General features: G+C 37.0%; 1 protein-coding gene across 1 annotated transcript in view; it reads left to right on the top strand.

Moving 5' to 3' along the window:
• LOC150077305 (cytosolic carboxypeptidase 2-like) overlaps window positions 1–20,386 on the top strand; it is a 208,585-nt gene that overhangs the window by 116,046 nt on the left and 72,153 nt on the right. Inside the window, 1 exon segment of the mRNA XM_090385851.1 lies at window positions 3,371–3,530. Coding sequence (XP_090241977.1) covers window positions 3,371–3,530 — 160 coding nt within the window.

The following is a 20,386-nucleotide window of genomic DNA, read 5'->3' as shown; positions in this document are numbered from 1 at the left end:
TGTGGTACTACACTTTGGGTGGTAGAAAATGAAAAATACCTTGGAGTAATTGTGTAGTCAGATATGAAGTTTTCTGAGCAGTGCAGACAGCCTGCCAGAGCAGGTCATGGAATGTTGTCAATGATATACAGGAATTTTGCTAGTAGGGAAAATGTGATTATCCTTTGTATAAGGCAATGGTCAGACCATGCCTTGAATACTGCATACATGTCTGGAGGCCTCATTTTAGGAAGGATGTAGAATTGCTTGAGTGAGTACAGAGAAGGGCAACAAGATTGGTGAGGGGAACGAAAGAATGGTCTTACCAAGGAAGTTTAAGTTCTGAAAATTGCAGCATCTGGAAACTAGACACCTGAGAGGTGATCTGATTGAGGTATATAAGGCTTTGAATGTGTTGAGCAGGCTCAATTTTGATGGGTTTCTTCCTCTTGCTCAGATTATGAACCCGAGGGGGTTCTTAATCTGAGCATAATTCAAATTGAGGAGAGACAGTTATAGAATAGATGTGCAAAAATTTTCCTTAATCTGAGCTGAGCATAATTCAAATTGAGGAGAGACAGTTATAGAATAGATGTGCAAAAATTTTCCTTAATCTGAGCTGAGCATAATTCAAATTGAGGAGAGACAGTTATAGAATAGATGTGCCAAAATTTTCCTTTAGCCAGTGGGTATTTGATTGGTGGAATAAACTTTCATCTGTTGTTGTGGAAGTTGATAACTTAATTTCAGGGACAAACATTTAGAGGGAATGGACATGTGAAATATGTTTTTTTGGCTGATGCTACATAAGCTTGCTTTCTTGCATCACATGCTTCGATTACCACTATTACTTTCCTTCTCATATTTTCAAGTGATGGCCCCCCTTTCTGGACCTTCCCCAATTTGCTACACCACTGCTTTCAGTTTCAAATGCAAAAAGTTATAAACAGTCTCAAACAGTCACTTGAAATACATCAAATGTCTACCCCAGACATTTTTACTGAATTCCATTTGGTTTCCTCAGTGGGAATGAAGAGATACAAATGTAGAAAAAAATACAAGCAAGAAGTAACAGATCTTGAATACTGTTATAGGAAAATGAGATACTAATCTCAATATTGTCCTTGGAGACAAAAATACAGGCATTCATCACACTAGAGTTCAATAATGCATTCCAGGTTTGGAGATGATGTGCACAAATCCTGTCAGAGATAGGAGGAATCTGAAAGGTTTCTTTAATCTGGACTGTATCCAGTGGAGGTGAGTGCATTCCCCATGAATTACTCTGGGTTTTTCTGCCCTCACAACATGCAAATCAGACTATGAATCCAACACTTGTATACATATAATAAACATTGCATAATTTGGTCTTAGATGCTAATGCATTATATAAATAATAACAGCAATACACACAGAATAGTCGCTGCTAGATATGATAGCAAGTGGGAATTTTTTTTTTTATCTGAAGTGTGCAGTAGTTGTGCCATTAACAGATGCACTTGTACCTTTAGAATAAATTAGGAATAGGTCAGGCATTGATAAATATGGTAATCCTATTAATATTAATGCAATAAATATTGAAATACTGACAAATTTGACTGATTTTCCTTAATTTGATTGTATTTTATGTGAAAATTTGGAAATGCAAAGTACATGTACTTGGGAAATAATTAATTTTCAAGATGAATAAGATTTAATTACATGCTTACAAGTTAAAGCTGATGCATCAGATCTGCTCACAGCTAACTACTAAATAGTTATAAGATTGGCATCATGTATATCTCATATTGTGAATACCTTCACGAGTTGCCATGCTATTGCACTACCTCGAATAAGTAACTCTCCACCATAAGAGAAAACTTCTTATTCTCAGCGGATGTCATCACCCAGACAACGCCATTTCGGAACTGATTGGCTCCTCTTTGGTGGGTGGGTGGGTGGGCACCCAATCAGCTCCGAAATGGTGCTGTCTGGGTGGTGGCATCCGCTGAGAATAAGTAACAATAGTCTTCTCCTATGGTGAAGAGTTACGTTACTTATTTGAGGTAGTGCAATATCATGGCAACTCATTGTGAAGGTATTCACAATATGAGATATACATAATGATGCCAATCTTATAACTATTTAGTAGTTGGCTGCAAGCAGATCTGATGTATTTGCACTAACCTGTAAGCATGTTAACTCACTATGCAACTTGAGGATTTTGCCCTAAAATGCGACGTGATTAAAATTTCTTTAATCTCTCCTCTCCCCATTTCCAGAGGATCATTCTTTTCTTAATCTGGCAGAAGTGGCAGGATGCTTCACAGGTTCCCCTCAAAAATAACATCCCTGTGTTAACTATTAATGAATGATTAAAAACCTGAAAATTTTTTAAATATAATTAAAAATTTACTGCAGTAGTTTCTGAAGTGATTTTTTATGGTTTTCTTATAGAAATTGCATGCAAGAACCTGTTAGATGCCCTGATATATTGTTTTTTCAACTATTTAGCTTTTGTTTGAGGAGTAACATGGTACTGGATAAGCCTGACACTGTGTTTTATTAAAATTTTAGGTTACTTGTTTTTCCTCTCCCATTGGTTCAATAAACATCTACTGTTTTGTCCTAGTTGTTTTTGAATGATTTATTGTTATTTTCACAGAGTAAAGATGATAATATGAAACTGGATTTTCTCCCAAAAACAAGTACTCTGTGGGAAACAACATACATATTTAAAATTTTGCATGCTGTGAAGGGTGCCAAATTTGATATAAATTTTGAAATAAACCTGAAAATGGACGTTAACTAATAGTACAGAATATATATAATATGCTTTTTAATTTTTTTAATAATATTTATATATCTGATAAACAGAAATATGTGCCTGCACATTTGAAATTTTTCACACTTATGGTCTTTTAAATTGGAAAATGGAAGGGACTTAAGAGGCTGATGTTTTATTTTATTCAAACTTTTTTGAAATTTTCAGAACTAATTTTTTTGAAAATAAAAGATGTAAAACAATAGCATGTTTTAAAAATATTATTTTTTATAAACTTAAAAAGTTACATACAAATAAGTATTATAATCCACTAAGAAAATATGAAATATTACATTTTTCAAGAAAAATTCAAAAGATACCTGAAGCATCAGCATCTTCCAAATAATTAAAAAGAAAATAGACACCTGTCAGGTGCCTCACTCTACTACAAATGGGATGCTGCCCTTGCCATATTTATCTTTAGATTTTAACAAGTAAGGTATTGTTAACCATTCTTATTTAATTTATTTATACAGTTGTAAATGTGAAAAAAGGAAAGTTTTCCATTAATATAAAAGAAAATTGGTGTAATTGTAAATTCATATTAATTACTTTTATTGTGTCTTAATATTTAAAATGTACCTTTAGGTTAATGGAAGAGCATGAAGTATTTCTTTACTGTGATCTCCATGGACATAGTCTGAAGCACAATACATTTATTTATGGTTGTGAGAATAGACAAAATAGCCCAAACTTCCTTCATGAGCGAATCTTTCCATTTTTACTCAAAAAATATGCAGGTGACAAGGTAATTTGTTTATTAAAAATAATACATAATGATAAAAAATAATAACAGTGCCTCTACCTTTCCATTATGAATATCATCATTAACATATTTCATTGTAATCTTCTCTACCTTTGAATATCATCAACATATTTCATTGTAATCTTCTCTACCTTGCCATTATGAATATCATCATTAACATATTTCATTGTAATTCTTGCAGTTTTGAGACTTAGTAATCGATGCATATGAATGGGCATAGGTTTTTTTTTTTTTTTTTTGTTTAACAGCTTGAACTTGAGCTGGTATGGGCTCAAGATATAAAGTCATTAGACAAGATCAAAAATAGTATTGCTCTTTGATTTAGTTCAAAAGTGTGGTTTGGAAACACTGCATTCTCTCTCTCTCTTCTAATATTTTCAGTCTCTATGGAACTTTTTTTAATGGGGGGAAACACCCTATTACTGGAGCTTTTTTATTATTGGAAACAAAAAAAATTAATTTACACTATGATGATATTGCTCTTTTCTGCATTTTTATATAATGAAAGCATAATCTCCTTGGATGAGTCATTATACAAAGTTAAGAATTAAATTTTAAAATAAATATCACTAATACAATTTTAGCCAGTATAAAACAGTCAAGAAATCATCTGTATTGAAGTTTTTATTATAAGCAGTTGCAGATATTCTGATAAAATTGGGGATAAGTAAATAATTTGCTCCACGTACAATAATATTTACTTCTGTGACAGTTTACAAAGTAAAAAAAAATTAAACACTTACAGTTTTGATTATCTCTAGAGGTTTAGATATTTCAACATCTATTTTGTTAATTTTCGGTAGGAATATGAAAAGAATATCGTTGATCAACATGTTAGGAAATGTTATGTAAAATGTTACGAAAACGAAAATACCCAATCTTGACTGATTTTATGCTTCTGAACACAGTTAAAATTTGTGGATTGCCTCTTGTTTTCGAATTACAGTTGGGGTCTCATATTAGCGAGTTACTCTACATTATCAACTATGTCTCTCGGCAAAACACATAGCAACACTGCAGTTTCAGTACCACTTCGCTTTTATCATGTGATAATCAGCTGTTGCCTCACGTCATAAGTTCTTGTTGCCTCAAATGCTTCTTCAACTCTTTTGCAGTGATCCTTGAATATGGCTGATATGTTCTCAGTTATTGGATGATTTATTCTCAGTTAACGGTTGTTCTCTGTGAAATTGCTATGCACACAATTTTTATGCAGTATTTGTGTCTTGTAAGATTAATATGCTCCGTAATCGTGAGAATAGTCTGGATGACTTCAGCTTTAGTTTTAGCAGAGGCATACAATGCAAGAAAGCAAATTTATGCAGCATCAGCCGAAGGGCAAAAAAAAAACCCTCCCATTTCATTCATCTATTCACTCCAAATGCTTATACAGCTCAGCCTTAAATTTATTTAAGCTATCAACTTCCACAACAAGAGATGAAAGTGTTCCAACAATCAACTACCCACTGGCTAAAGGCAAAATTCTGCACATTCTACAACTGTCTTTCCTCAGTTTGAATCTATGCCCTCTCAGGTTCTTGACCTGAGCAAGAGGAAGAATACCATCAGCATTGTGCTTGCTCAACCCATTCAAGGCCTTATACAACTCAATCAGACCACCTCGCATGCACCTAGACTCTAGGCACTGCAATTTGCAGAACTTAAGTCTATCTTAGTAAGAGCACCCATTTGTTCCCCTCACTAATCTTGTTGCCCTTCTTTGTACTTGTTCTAGCAACTCAACATCCTTCCTAAAATGATGCCTCCATCCCTGTACACAGTATTCAAGGTGTGGCCTGACCATTGCCTTGTACAATGGGATAATCACCTCCTTCTTCCTGCTAGCAAACAATTCCTATATATCATTCACAAGACTCCGTGAATTTTATTTTATTTTTTTTCAACAGCTTGAACTTGAGCTGGTATGGGCTCAAGATATAAAGTCATTAGACAAGTGTGTTTGGAAACACTGCATTCTCTCTCTCTTCTAATATTTTCAGCCTCTATGGAACTTTTTTTAATGGGGGAAGCACCCTATTACTGGAGCTTTTTTATTATTGGAAACAAAAATAATTAATTTACATTATGATGATAAATTAATTTCCACTCTGCTGATCTGGCAGCCCATCTGCACTGCTCAGCGAACTTCATATCTGACTGCACAATTACCCCCAGGTCTTTTTCGCTCTCCACTTCCCTGAATGTAGTATCACACACTTGGTACATTTCTCTTGGGTTACTGCTACCCATATACAGTACTTTCCATTTGTCAATGTTTAACTTCAGTTGCCACTTCTCAGCCTATTTGCCCAACTTATCAAGATCCAGTTGCAGTAGCATTCTATCTTTACTGTCATTAACAAGCCTGCTAACCTTTGTATCATCTGCAAACTTGGACATTAAGCCTGATATACCCTTATCAATATCATTGATAAATACAAAAAACAACAATGGGCCCAGCACTGAACCCTGTGGAACTCCACTAATAATATTAGACAACGAAGAGCAGTGTCCATTGATTACCACTCTCTGATGTATCCCACTCAACCATCTCTTTATCCATTGTAGCAACTTTCCCTTAATGCCATACCACTGCAATTTGTATAGCAGTCTTCCATGTGCAACAGTATAAAAAGCTTTCCTGAAATCCAAGTATATGATATCAAAATAATTTTTTGCATCCAGTTCCTTTATGACCACATCATAGTATGTAATCAAATTGGTCAGACAAGACCTCCCTTTAACAAACCCATGCTATGTCTTAACTACTACTGCAGTCTTGTCTAGATGATCCTGCAATGCTTCTTTAACCAGTGACTCCATTATTTCCCTGCAACACAAGTTAAACTAACAGGTCTATAGTTACTTGTCACCTTTTGAACTCCCTTTGTGAATTGGGGATACATTTGCACACCTCCAGTCCACTGGGACCTCCCCTGAGTCTTAGGAAGATCTCATAATTATGCCTAAAAGTTTACTTACTTACTTTGCTGCCTCCTTTAATATAACTGGATAGCTCCCATCCACCCCAGGTGCCCTCCTTATACAGTGGATTCCGATTATTTGGGCCACCGGTTAATCGGGGCAGCCGTTTATTTGTGTCAAATCTTAAAGAACAGTGCCCAATCGAAAAAATAGCCAGGAATTACTTCGCTTAATTGGGATAGGAGACCGCAGCACTCGAGATTTCCCTACAATTGTCTCGGACCATACCACGTGGTTCGGTCGGATTTCTGGAGATCACAATGATAAAACAATAACAACAATTAGCATCAATTGTTTTTTATAGATGAAACAATAAACAACAAAAACCAAATACAGTCCCCTGTATTTGGTTTTTCTGTTAGTGCAATCCATTATAAATGGATAGTAAACTTGATCTTATTGAATTTGCAATAATACCGACAACTGGGATTCTATGGGTTATTGTGGTTAAATGTGTTTACACTTCCATGAAATCTTCAATCATATAAAAAAATAAATTTTCAGAATCTTCTCTTCTCGTGTGTTGAATTTGTGTGTATACCCTTGCTTCTTTGTTGCAAGAATATTTGCTGATGCTATCAAGGCATTGTTCGGTGGGTCGGAAAACTGCTAGCTTGGAGGGTATACAAGGACTAATAGATTAACAGTAGCCACTGGCAGAGGTGAAAGCGATTCTTGAACTGCTTCTATTGGAATGAGCAGCAGCCTGAAAAACAAAATTCAGGGTATTTCCGAGATTTCTGGGAGTCATTGTGGTACAAGTAAACACGTGGGTTGTGTTAGGGTAGCTCAGAATAAGAACAGGTGAATGTATACTTGCGTATACACCAATACTAGGAGTGTGGTAAATAAATTTGATGAATTTGAGGTGTTGCTCAAAACATCAAAGGCAGATATTGTTGGGATATCAGAGACGTGGTGTCACACAGATATAAGGAATGCAGAACTGGAATTTGGGGAGTACAATGTGTACAGGAAGGATAGACAGTATAGGAAGAGAGGAGGGGGGTCATGCTATTAGTTCAGAAACACATAAAATCTGAGGAAGTACAGCCAGTTGACATCGCTGGACAGTGCAGTGTTGAGTCAGTTTGGTGTGACATAAGCATTGGGAGATCAAAATTGAGAGTAGGAGTGTGCTATAGGCCTAATGACTCTGATGAGTATAATAAGGAACTGTACAGGGAAATAGAGTGGGCCAGTAAATCAGAGAGTCTTATAATGGGGGATTTTAATTTCCCAGTTATTGACTGGAATTTGTGGGTTGAGCACTCACACACTAGCAAGGTTTTGTGGATTTATTGGATGATTGTTTTCTACATCAGCATGTTCGGGAGGCAACTAGAGGGAGTAATACTCTTGATTTGATTATCAGTAGTGATTCTTCATGCATTAAGAATCTGCAGATAAAGGAACCACTAGGTGGCAGTGATCACAGTGTGCTGAAGTGTGATTTACTCAAAGAGGTAACTACCATCAAAAGGAGTAAAGGAAAGGGTTTATGCTTTTGTAAAAGTGATTACGGTAGTCTGAGACAGTATTTAAATTCCATATAGTGGGACCAACTGATGATGTTACCAAAAGCAAATTCAAAATGGGAAGCATTCAAAGAATTTATCTTGGAAGCTACTAGGCTTTACATATCAACTAAGAAATATTGTTCAATGTTTAGGCCTAAATGGATGTCAGATGAACTAATGAGAAATATGGAAGAGAATAAAAATTGCATGGGATACATATAAATTAATGGGTGACATGGAAGCCTATGATAGATATAAACTGGTCTGTAACCAAGTCACAAAGGAGATTAGGCAGGCAAAGTCAGATTATGAGAAATCTTTGGCAAAGAATGCAAAGAAAACAGCAAAGAGTTCTTTACCTATGTAAACTCTATAAGGAAAGGAATGAACCAGATTGGCCCACTGTATATCGATGGTTCAACTGTTGATGATCCTGCTCAGGTGGCTAACAAACTAAATTCTTAGCATTAGCATTAGTAGAAGCGTTTGATGCAAGAAAGCAAGCTTATACAGCATCAGCCAAAAAAAAATAAAAATAAATAAAAAATAACCACTTCTGCTTCACCCCTCTGTTCGTTCGAAATACCTGTCCAGCTGAGCCTTAAACTTATTTAGGCTATCAACTTCCACGACAAGGAATGGAAGTTTGTTCCACCAACCAACCACCTGCTGGCTAAAGGCAAATTTCCGCACGTCTATCCTACATCTGTCTTTCGTCAATTTGAATTTATGCCCTCTCAGGTGATTATTCTGAGCAAGAGGAAGAATCCCATCAGCATTGAGCGTGCTCAAACCATTTAAGGCTTTATACACCTCTATCAGATCACCTCGCTGGTGCCTAGTCTCCAGACACTGTAATTTGCAAAATTTAAGCCTTTCTTCGTAAGAGCACCCCTTTGTTCCATTCAGTAATCTTGTTCCCCTTCTCTGCACTCGTTCCAGCAGCTCTACATCCTTCTTGAAATGAGGCCTCCAGGCCTGTATACAGTACTCTAGGTGTGGCCTCACCATTGCCTTATACAAGGGAATAATCACCTCCTTATCCCTGCTAGAAAAATTCCTATATATCATTGACAATATACCATGAGCTACTCTTGCAGCCTGTCTGCACTGCTCAGAGAACTTCATATCTGCTTGCACAATTACCCCCAAGTCCTTTTCATTCTCTACCACTGTCAGTGTAGTACCACAGAGTTGATACGTTGCTCTGAGGTTGCTGTTTCCCATATGTAGTACTTTACATTTGTCAATGTTAAACTTCATTTGCCACCTCTCAGCCCATCTGCTCAACCTTTTCAGATCCTGTTGCAGCAGCATAGCATCAGTAGCGTCCTTAACAACCCTGCCAACCTTTGTATCATCTGCAAACTTGGACATTAAGCTTGATATACCATCATCAATATTATTTATAAATACAGAACACAACAATGGACCCAACACTGAACCCTGAGGGACTCCACTAATAACATTAGTCCACGATGAGCAGTGTCCATTGATTACCACTCTCTGTCTTCTGTCCCTCAACCACCCCTGTATCCATAGCAGCAATTTGCCTCCAATGCTACCCTGCTCCAATTTGTGCAGTAGTCTTCCATGTGCAACAGTATCAAAAGCCTTTCTAAGATCCAAGTATATAATATCAAAGTTATTCCCTACATCCAGTTCTTTTGTGACTGCATCATAGTATCCAATCAAATTGGTCAGGCAAGACTTCCCCTTAACAAAACAATGCTGTGTCTGAGCTATAACTGAACTCTTGTCTAGATGATCCTGCAGTGTTTCTTTAACCAGTGCCTCCATTAATTTTCCAGGAACAGAAGTTTAACTCACAGGTCTATAATTACTTTTGTCAGCCTTTGATCCTCCTTTGTGATTTGGAGTCACATTTGCACATCTCCAGTCCATGGGTACCTCCCCTGAGTCCAAGGAAGCTCTCATAATTATGGCTAAGGGTTTGCTTACTTCCTTTGCTGCCTCTTTTAATATAACTGGATAGATCCCATCCACCCCAGGTGCCATGTCTCCTCCACTTTACTCTCAGTTATTACAAGATTCTCTAGCTTACAGCCAGAGTTGAATAAACTTCTGGCATTCCCCTCGCTGAATAACTCCTCACGTGTGTGAATGTCGATGCAAAATATTCATTTAATTTGTTAGCTACCTGAGCAGGATAATCAGCAGTTGACCCATCTGATTCATCCCCTTCCTTCTAGAGTTTACATAAGTAAAGAACTCTTTGCTGTTTTTCTTTGCATCACTTGCCAAAGATTTCTCGTAATCTGCCTTCGCCTGCTTAGCCTCCATTGTAACTTGGTTACAGATCAACTTGTATCTATCATAGGCTTCTGTGTCACGTGTTAATTTGTATGTATCCCATGCATTTTTCTTCTCTGCCATATGTCTCATTAGTTCATCTGACATCCATTTAGGCTTAAACCTTGAACAATATTTCTTTGTTGGTATGTAAAGCCTAGTAGCTTCCAAGATAAGTTCATTGAATGCTTCCCATTTTGAATTTGCTGTTGGTAACATCATCAGTTGGTCCCACTGTATAGAATTTAAATACTGTCTCAGTCCATTGTAGTCGCCTTTACGAAAGCAATAACCCTTCCCTTTACCCCTAATGGTATTTACCTCTTTGAGTAAATCCCACTTCAGCACACTGTGATCACTGCCACATAGTGGTTCATTTATCTGCTGATTCTTAATGCACAAAAATCCTTTTGTGGATTTATGTCCAATAAATCCACAAAAGCCTTGCTAGTGTGTGAGTGACCAGGCCCCAAATTCCAGTCAATATCTGGAAAATTAAAATCCCCCATTATAAGACTCTCTGATTTACTGGCCCACTCTATTTCCCTGTACAGTTTCTTATAGCACACTCCTATTTTCAATTCTTTCTATAGTACACTCCTATTCTCAATTTTGATCTCCCAATGCTTATGTCACACTAAACTGACTCGACACTGCACTGTCCAGCAATGTCGACTGGCTTCACTTCCTTGGATTTTATGTATTTCTTAACTAATAGCATAACCCCTCCTCCCTTCCTATCCTTTCTGTAGATATTGTACTCCCCAAATTCCAGTTCTGCATTCCTTATATCTCTGTGACACCATGTCTCTGAAATCCCAACAATATCTCTGCCTTTGATGTTTTGAGCAATACCTCAAATTCATCAAATTTATTTACTAAACTCCTAGCATTGGTGTACATGTAAGTATACATGCACCTGTTCTTTTTCTTAGCTACCCTAACACAACCCATGTGTTTACTTGTACCCCAATGATTCCCAGCAGTCTCTGAAATATCTTGCATCTTATTTTCCAGGCTGCTGCTCATTCCAATAAAAGCAGTGCAAGAATCACTTTCACCTCTGCCAGTGGCTACTGTTAATCTATTAGTCCTTGTATCCCCCCCAATCTAGCAGTTTTCCGACCCACCTAACACTGCCTCGATTAAATTAATGATTAAAAATCAGAATTTTTTCCTGCTTTCTTAAGCATAATGAAGTTTTTATTTGAGAATGAAATGTTATTGTTCACTTGGAATTAAAAATGCAAAGAACCTGACATGATCCATGCAACATTGTAACTTTTTATGCTCAATAGTTCTGCAGTACCTCACAGGTTTTACTTCAACCTTTCTAATTTGTGTCTTAGGTTGTAATTCTAGATCAAGATTACCCAGCAGTAACAATCTCTAAAATTCTAAAAAAAATTCTCTTAGTTAATATGCTAGTTTCATTTTCAATGCCTTTTAAACAACTTGTGGCTTGTAGATGTAGTTTTAAATTGGACCATTGGCTGACACATGACAGATGTATCTGCTAGAGAAATTAGTTCCTCTTTGCTTTATGTTTAATTGTTGTACAAAGTGTGTTTTTTGTTTCAATTATTTATTATTAATATAAAATGGTTTCTTTCTTCAATTATTATTGTTATTTTGAATGGTTTCTTGTTTCAGTTATTATCATTATTTCATGATAATAATTGAAATATAATTTCAGTGTTGATGATAATAATTGAAACATCAGTCATTATTATTTATTAGCGTTAGCATTAGTAGAGGCATATGTTGCAAGAAAGCAAGCTTATTTAGCATCAGCCAAAAAAAAAAATGCCTTTCCCATTTCACCCATCCATTCACCCCAAAGGTTTGTCTAGTTCAGACTTGAATTTATTTAAGCTGTCACCTTCCACAACAGATGAATTTTGTTCCAGCTATCAACCACCTGTTGGCTAAAGGCAAATTTCTGCATATCTGTTCTACAACCATCTTTCTTCAATTTCAATTTATGCCCCCTCATGTGCAGAATCTGAGGAAGGGGAAGAATCCCATCAGCATTGAGTTTGCTCAAACCATTCAGTGCCTTATACACCTCAATCAGATCACTCAATCAGATTCCTAAGTTCTGCAATTTGCAGAACTTAGGAATATCTTCATAACGGCAACTCTTTGTTCCATTCACCAATCTTGTTGCCCTTCTTTGTTTTTTTTACCAGTAGCTCTACATCCTTCCTAAAATGAGGCCTCTAGGCCTGTATACAGTACTCAAGGTGTGGCCTGACCATTGCCACATTATAAAAGGGAATAATCACCTCCTTATCCCTGCTAGAAAAATTCTTGTATACAATGACAAGACACCATGAAAAGACACTCTTGCAGACTATCTGCACTGCTCAGAAAACTTCATATCTGACTGCACAATCATCCCAGGTCTTTTCATTCTCCACTACCCTGAGAGCAGTACTGCACAGTTGGCATATTACTCTGGGGTTACTGCTACTCATATGCAGTATGCATTTGTCAATGTTAAACTGCAGTTGCCACCTTTCAGCCTATCTGCTCAACTTTTCTAGATTCTGTTGCAGTAGCATACCATCCTTACTGTCATTAACAACCCTACAAATCTTTCTATCATCTGCAAATTTGGACATTTAGCCTGATATACCTTCATCAATAGCATTGATAAACATAAAAAACAACAGTGGGCCCAACACAGACTCCTGGGGAACTCCAATAATAATATTAGTCCATGAAGAGCAGTGTCCATTGATTGCTACTCTCTGTCTTCTCCCACTCAACCATCTTTTTATCCATTGTAGCAACTTGCCATTAATGCCGTACTGCTCCAACTTGTACAGTAGTCTTCCATGTGCAACAGAATCAAAAGCTTTCCTGAAATCCAAGTATATGATATCAAAATTATTTTTTGCATCCACTCTCCTTTGTGACCACATCATAGTATCCAATCAAATTATTCAGACAAGACTCCCCCTAACAAACCCAAACTATATCTGAACTATAACTGCAGTCTTGTCTAGATGATCCTGCACTGCTTCTTTAATCAGTGACTCCATTATATTCTCCGGAACAGAAGTTAAACTAACATCTCTGTAAACATTCGTGACACGAGTAATTACAGTAATTATCTGTTTTTTCACAAGTAATTATCTGTTTATTACTCTCTTATTTGTTTAAAAAACACATTAATATATGAACAACTGTAATTTTTAAATTTCACTTAATGGTTTCCTGAACTGGAAAATACAAGTGACTCCTCATTTTATGTTTATATTTTATGACTCTTATTAACTATGCTTTTTCATTTTCAGCTGTATTAATATATATATATATTTTTTTTAATAATGTGTAAAAAACAGCATATTTAAATATTGAAATTTTTTATTAAAAATTGCAAAAATTAAATAAAATAAGTACTGCATCCATAAGAAGAAATATTTTTACCCTGCATACAAAATTTAGAAAGCCAAATACTTTCCCAGAAACAAAAAACAAAGTTGGGAACCTGTCAGTGTCCATGCAACTCTGTTTTTGCAAAAGACACGGGTGTGATTGTTGCCATGATAATAAATCTCTACTGTAATTGTCGTATAACCATTTTCCTCCCGAAACGATTCAGCACTCTTTTTTAAACTTCATTATTTTTCCTGAAACAGAAGTAAATGTTACAAGTTGTTAATCACTCACTTTTCTGTTTGAACCAACTCCCTGTTTGTGAATAGAGGATACGTTTTCAAATCTCCAGTCTGTGGAAGACTGCACAATAGCTGCCATGCTAGCTATAATTATGGTACTTAACATACTTTACTTAAAAAAGTGGATTACTTTAGTGAAGAAAAGAATTAGCATTACTAGAGACATATGATGCAAGATTATACGGCATCAACCAAAAAAAGCACTTTGCATTTCATCCATCCATTGGTTCCAAAAGCTGGCCAGTTCTTCCTTGGAATTATTTGATCTAGCAACTTCCAGAATGACACATGAAAATTAGTTCCAGCAATCAACACCCACTGGCTAAAGGAAAATTTCCACACATATATTGTACAACTGTCTTTCTTCAATTTGAAATTATGCCACCTCAGGTGGGTAATGTGAACAAGAGGAAGAATCTCATCAGCATTGACCTTGCTCAAACCATTCAAGACCTTATACACCTCATTCAGATTGCCTCACAGATGCCTAGTCTCCAGATGCTGCAATATGCAGAACTTAAGCCTTTCTTGGTTTGAGAAACCCTTTGTTTCGCTTGCCAATTTCATTACCTTTCTCTGTACTTGTTCCAGCAGTTCTACATCCTTCCTAAGATGAAGCCTCCAGGCCTGTATGCAGTACTCAAGATATAGCCTGACCATTGCCTTACACAATGGGATAATCACCTCCTTTTATCTTCCAGCAAAATTCCTGTATATATCATTGACAAGACCACATGAGCTCAACACTCCATCAAGCAGCCTGTCTCCACTGCTCAAACTTCATATCTCACTGCACAATTACCCTCAGGTCTTTTTCAATATCTGCTACCTTCAGTGTAGTACTACCCAGTTGGTACATTACTCTCAGGTGAGGCGCCTCCGTAGCCAGGTGGGAAGGAGCAGCAGTGCGTAGCACACGCTTCTTGATTAGACCGGGGTTCGAGCCCGTCACCACCAAATATGGAGAATGCGGAAAGGTCATGGAATGACCACCGTATATCCCGGAGCAATATGGCCTTAGTTGCTAATGCTCCTAAAAACCAAATAACAAACAAACAATACTCTCAGGTAACTACTACTACCCATTTGCAGTACTTTGTATTTGTCAATATTAAACTTCAGTTGCCACCTCTCAGCCCATCTGCCCAACTTTTCTAGATCCTGTTGCAGTAGTGTACTGTCATTAGCAGCCCTGCCAACCTTATCATCTCCAAACTTGGAATTAGGCCTTATCATGAATATCATTTGTAAATATAGAAAACAACAATGGGTCCAACTCCAAACTCTCGGGAACTCCACTAATAACATTAGTCCACAAAGAGCAGCATCTGTTGATTACTACTCTCTGTCTTCTCACACATTCCTTTAACCATAGCAGCAACTTACCCTTAATGCCATACATCTCCAAATTCAACAACAGCCTTCCATATGCAATAGTATCAAAAGCTTTACTAAAATCCAAGTATATCACATAATTTTTTTTTTTTTATGCAGTTCCATTGTGACCACACCATAGAATTCAGTGAAATTGGTCAAATAAGACTTCCAACTAAAAAAACCCATTCTGTATCTGAACTATAATTGTAGTCTTGTCTAGATGATCCTGCAGTGCTTATTTAACCAGCAACTCCATTATTTTCTCTGGAACAGAAGTTAAAATAATTACTTATGTAATTACTTATATCATCCTTCTTTCCCCCATTGTGAATTGCAGTTGCATTTGCACATCTCCAGTATGTGGGGACCTTCCCTGAATCAAATCATCATCATCAGCCATTTTCAATCCACTGCAGGATGAAGGCCTCTCCAGCAACTTTCCAGTTCCTTCTGTTTTGAGCACTGGCCATCCATTTACTACCCACAAACTCATGAATTTCATCTATCCATCTATGCCTTTGTCTTCCAGGTTTTCTTCTAGCTCCTCTTGGGTACAATTCTGTTATTTTCTTAGTCCATCTGTCGGCGCCTCCGTAGCCAGGTGGGAAGGAGCAGCAGTGCGTAGCACACGCTTCTTGATTAGACCGGGGTTCGAGCCCGTCACCACCAAATACGGAGGATGCGGAAAGGTCAGGGAATGACCACCGCATATCCCGGAGCAATATGGCCTTAGTTGCTAATGCTCCTAAAAACCAAATAACAAACAAACAAACAGTCCATCTGTCATCATGTCTTCGAGCTATGTGTCCTGCCCAAGACCATTTTAGTTCTTTAGTTTTGATAAGAATGTCCTTTACTTGAGTTTGCTGCCTAATCCATGTGTTTCTCTTCTTATCTAACAGTCTGATTCCCGATATAATTCATTCCGTTCTTTGCTGTGTAGTTCTCAGCTTCTCTTCCATTCTTTTGGTGAGTGCCCAAGTTTCAGTTCCATAAGTCATGGTGGGGAGTATACATTCAGACAAACTGGGATATTGATCTTCAGTATTTGACTATATTTCCTGAATGCTATCCATCCAAAATTTATTCTTCTCTTGACTTCCAGCCATTTATCATTATTACAGCTAATAACTTGTCCCAGATAAGTATATGACTCCACCTTTTCAATTACTGCTCCTTCAATCATTATTTCCCTTTCCGTGGCATACTTGTTCATCATTACTTTTGTTTTAGCCATATTCATCTTTAGTCCAAAATCCTTACTAACTCCCTTCTTCCAAATTGAGGAAGGACAGATGTCGGATAGATGTGCGGAAATTTGCCTTTAGCCAGCGGGCAGTTGGTTTGTGGAATAGACTCCCATCGCTTGTTGTTGAAGTTGATAGCCTAAACAAATTTAAGGCTCAGCTGGACAGGTATTTCGAACGAACGGAGGGGTGAAATGGGAGTAGTGGTTGTTTTTTTTTTTTTTTTTTTTTTTTTGGCTGATGCTGAATAAGCTTGCTTTCTTGCATCATATGCCTCTACTAATGCTAATGCTAATGCTAATAACTGATTAAGATTTTCCTCTAATTCTTTGGGATCGTGGCTTATGACCACAATGTCATCTGCAAATCGTAAATGTTTAGGTACTCTCCGTTCACATTGACTCCCTTCTGCGACCAGTCTAATCTTCTGAAAGCTTCCTCTAGGGCAGCAGTAAACAGCTTCGGAGATATTGTGTCTCCTTGTTGAACTCCTTTCTCGATTTTAAATTTCCTACTGTCTTTGTCTAGTCTAATAAAGGATGTAGCACTCTCATATATTTTCTTCAAAATCATAATATATGGGGTATCTATGCCTTGGCTTTGCAGTGCCAAAAACATTGCCTTATGCTGTATGAAGTCAAATGCCTTTTCATAATCCACAAATGCCAGGCATAATGGTGTTTTATATTCATTTGCTTTCTCCATTAGATGTGATATTACGTGAAGGTGATCCATAGTGGAGAATCCTGTCCGAAAGCCAGCCTGCTCTTTCGGTTGATTCTCATCAAGTATTCTTTCTAATCTGTTAGTAATGACCCTTGTGAACAACTTGTAGATGTAGGATAACAAGCTAATTGGTCTATAATTTCCAATTTCTGATTTATCTCCTTTCTTATGCAGCAAAACTATGATTCCATTATTCCACTGCTTAGGCGTCACACCTTTTCTAATGCACTTTGTGAAGAGCCTTGCTAGTTTTTGTGTCATGTCTCTTCCTTCCAATTTTAACAACTCTACAGTAACTTCATCTTCCTCCGGGGCTTTCTGATTCTTCATTTTCTTCACTGCATGCTCCGCGTCATCAGGAAGAATATCGGGTATGTCGTATGTGTTGCTACTTTGCAATCCATCTTCCCCACTGCTGGCATAATTCCCCTGCTCCTTGTATAATTCTCTATAATAGTCTTCTGCTATTTGAATTATGCCTTCTCTGCTGTTTATAAGTACACCATCGCTATTCTTCAGTTTCAGTATCATTTGTCTTTCTGTATTACTGCTCATGGCTGCTGATTTAAATCCTTTGTTTTCCCTTAATGCTTGTGCTACCTTTCTTGTGTTAAATCTTATGTCCTCTCTGAGTCTCTTTCTAATGGCTTTGCATAACTCAGTATACTCAATTTTCTCCCTGTCAGTGTTTTTCTTGCTTTTCATTTGTCGTCTTTGGTTCATCATGACAAGTGTTTCTTGACTAATTTGTTCTTCTTTGGATTTCTTTTTCCCTATAGGTCTCTTGGGCTTTATCACTTTCAGAAAGTTGTAATATTCCTCATCGATATCTTGGTCCTGAGCAGACTGCAGAAGCTGAAACTTGCTCTTAAGTTGCAGTACATACTGCTTTTTCTCCTCTTTTGTTATCTCAAAGACCTTTGTATTATTTACTCGAGTCAGTTTTTTCCTTTCCTTTTCTACATCTATATCAAGTGTACATCTTATCATTCTGTGATCACTTCCAACATTTACCTTATTCAGGACGGTAACATCATTCACAATATATCTTCTGTTCGTGAGGATGAAGTCGATTTTATTAGTAGTTAATCCATTTGGACTCTTCCATGTCCACTTTCTGTTCATCCTTTTCTTGAAAAAAGTGTTCATTACTGACAGTCCTTGAGATTCTGCAAATTCCACAAGTCTTTCACCTCTTTCATTTCTTTCACCAATTCCAAAATTTCCTATAGTTCCCCTTTCTGCACTGTTTTGTCTTTTTCCAACCTTAGCATTGAAGTCCCCCATAATAATAGTGTAGTGGGTTTTCTGCTCATCTAGAAGACTCTCAATTTCAGTGTACATTTCTTCAACCTCTTCATCATCATGGCTCGATGTTGGTGCATAAATCATTATAACCTTTAGCTTGTACCTCTTAGAAATCTTGAGTATTAGTCTTGACACCCTTGGTAATGTACTTTTGAATTCCAAAATGTCGTTTTTTAAATCTTCATGGACCAGAAACCCAACTCCACCTTCACTCCTTTCACTGTTTCCATTGGTGTACAGCAGATTTCCACTTGATAAACTAATAAGTAATTCATTTCTTCTTCTTGTTTCAGCCAAACCGATGATATTCCATATATCAAATACCTGAATCAAATATGCTCTCCTCAATATGGGTAAGGGTTTGCTTGCTTCCTTTTATACCTCCTTAAATATAATAGGATAGACCCCATCCACCCCAGGTGCCTTCCTTATGATTAACTTCATCAATTTCTCTTCCAGTTTGCTCTCTGTTATTACAAAATCATTTAGCTTCCTGTCAGAGTTTGATAAACATCTGCACTCCAATTCCCTACAGAATTCATGTATGAATGTAGATGCAAAATACTCATTCGGTTTGTCAGCTACCTGAGCTGGATCTTCAACAGTCAAACCATTGATATCAAGTTTATCAATCTGATTTATTCCCCACCTTCTAGAGTTTAAATAAGCAAACGTTTTTTCTTCGCATCCTTTGCCAAAGATTTCTCATAATCTGCCTTCACTTGTCTAACCTCCTTTGTGACTTGATTACAGACTAGCTTATGTCTACCTTTGGCTTCTGTCTCGCCTGATAATTTATATGCATCCCATGCATTTTTCATCTCTGCCACGAGTCTCATTAGTTCACCTGACATTCATTTAGGCCAACCTTGAACAGTATTTCTTAGTTGGTATGAAAATCCTAGTAGCATTCAAGATTAATTCCATGTGGACAAACAACATGTGTATTTGAGACCAACTAATTTCCATAAAATCAGGCAAAATTCACAGATCTTGTCCACACATTGTTTGTCCAACTTGTCTAATAAATTTCAAGATTATAGGGTTACCATAATGTCTGTTACACCTTTGTGCCAAGATTAATTCCTTGAATGCATCCCATTTAGAATTTGCTGTTGGTATCATCATCAGTTGGTGCTGCTTTTTAGAATTTAAAAACTGTGTGAGATTACCATAGTCACTTTTACAACAGCAAAAACTCTTCCCTTCACCCCTGATGGTAATTGCATCTTTAAGTAAATCACACATGAGTGCACTGTGATCACTGCCACCTAGTGGTTCCTTTATCTGCTATTTCTTAAGGCATGAATAATCACCGCTGATAATCAGATCATGAAGATTGTTCCCTCTGGTTGCCTCTCAAAAATGCTGCTGTAGAAAACAAGCATCATCCAGTAAATCCACAAATGTCTTGCTAGTGTGCAATTAAACCAACCCAAGTTCCCGTCAATATCTGAGAAGTTAAAATCCACCGTTATATGACATTCTGATTTACTGGTCCACTCTTTCTCTATACAGTTGTTTATTATACTCATCAGAGTCATTAGGCTTATAACACACACCTACTCTCATTTTTCTTTTTCCAGTGCTTATGTCACAAACTGATTCAACATTGCACTGTACAACCATGCCAACTGGATGCACTGCTTTAGATTTTGTGTTTCTTAACTAAT

Source organism: Mastigoproctus giganteus, chromosome 12 (assembly GCF_048544385.1).
Source record: "Mastigoproctus giganteus isolate SK-2022 chromosome 12, ASM4854438v1, whole genome shotgun sequence".
NCBI classification, from domain to species: Eukaryota; Metazoa; Arthropoda; class Arachnida; order Uropygi; family Thelyphonidae; genus Mastigoproctus; species Mastigoproctus giganteus.
The sequence above is the reverse complement of the archived record's forward strand: the minus strand, read 5'-3'. Positions and strand labels throughout refer to the sequence as shown.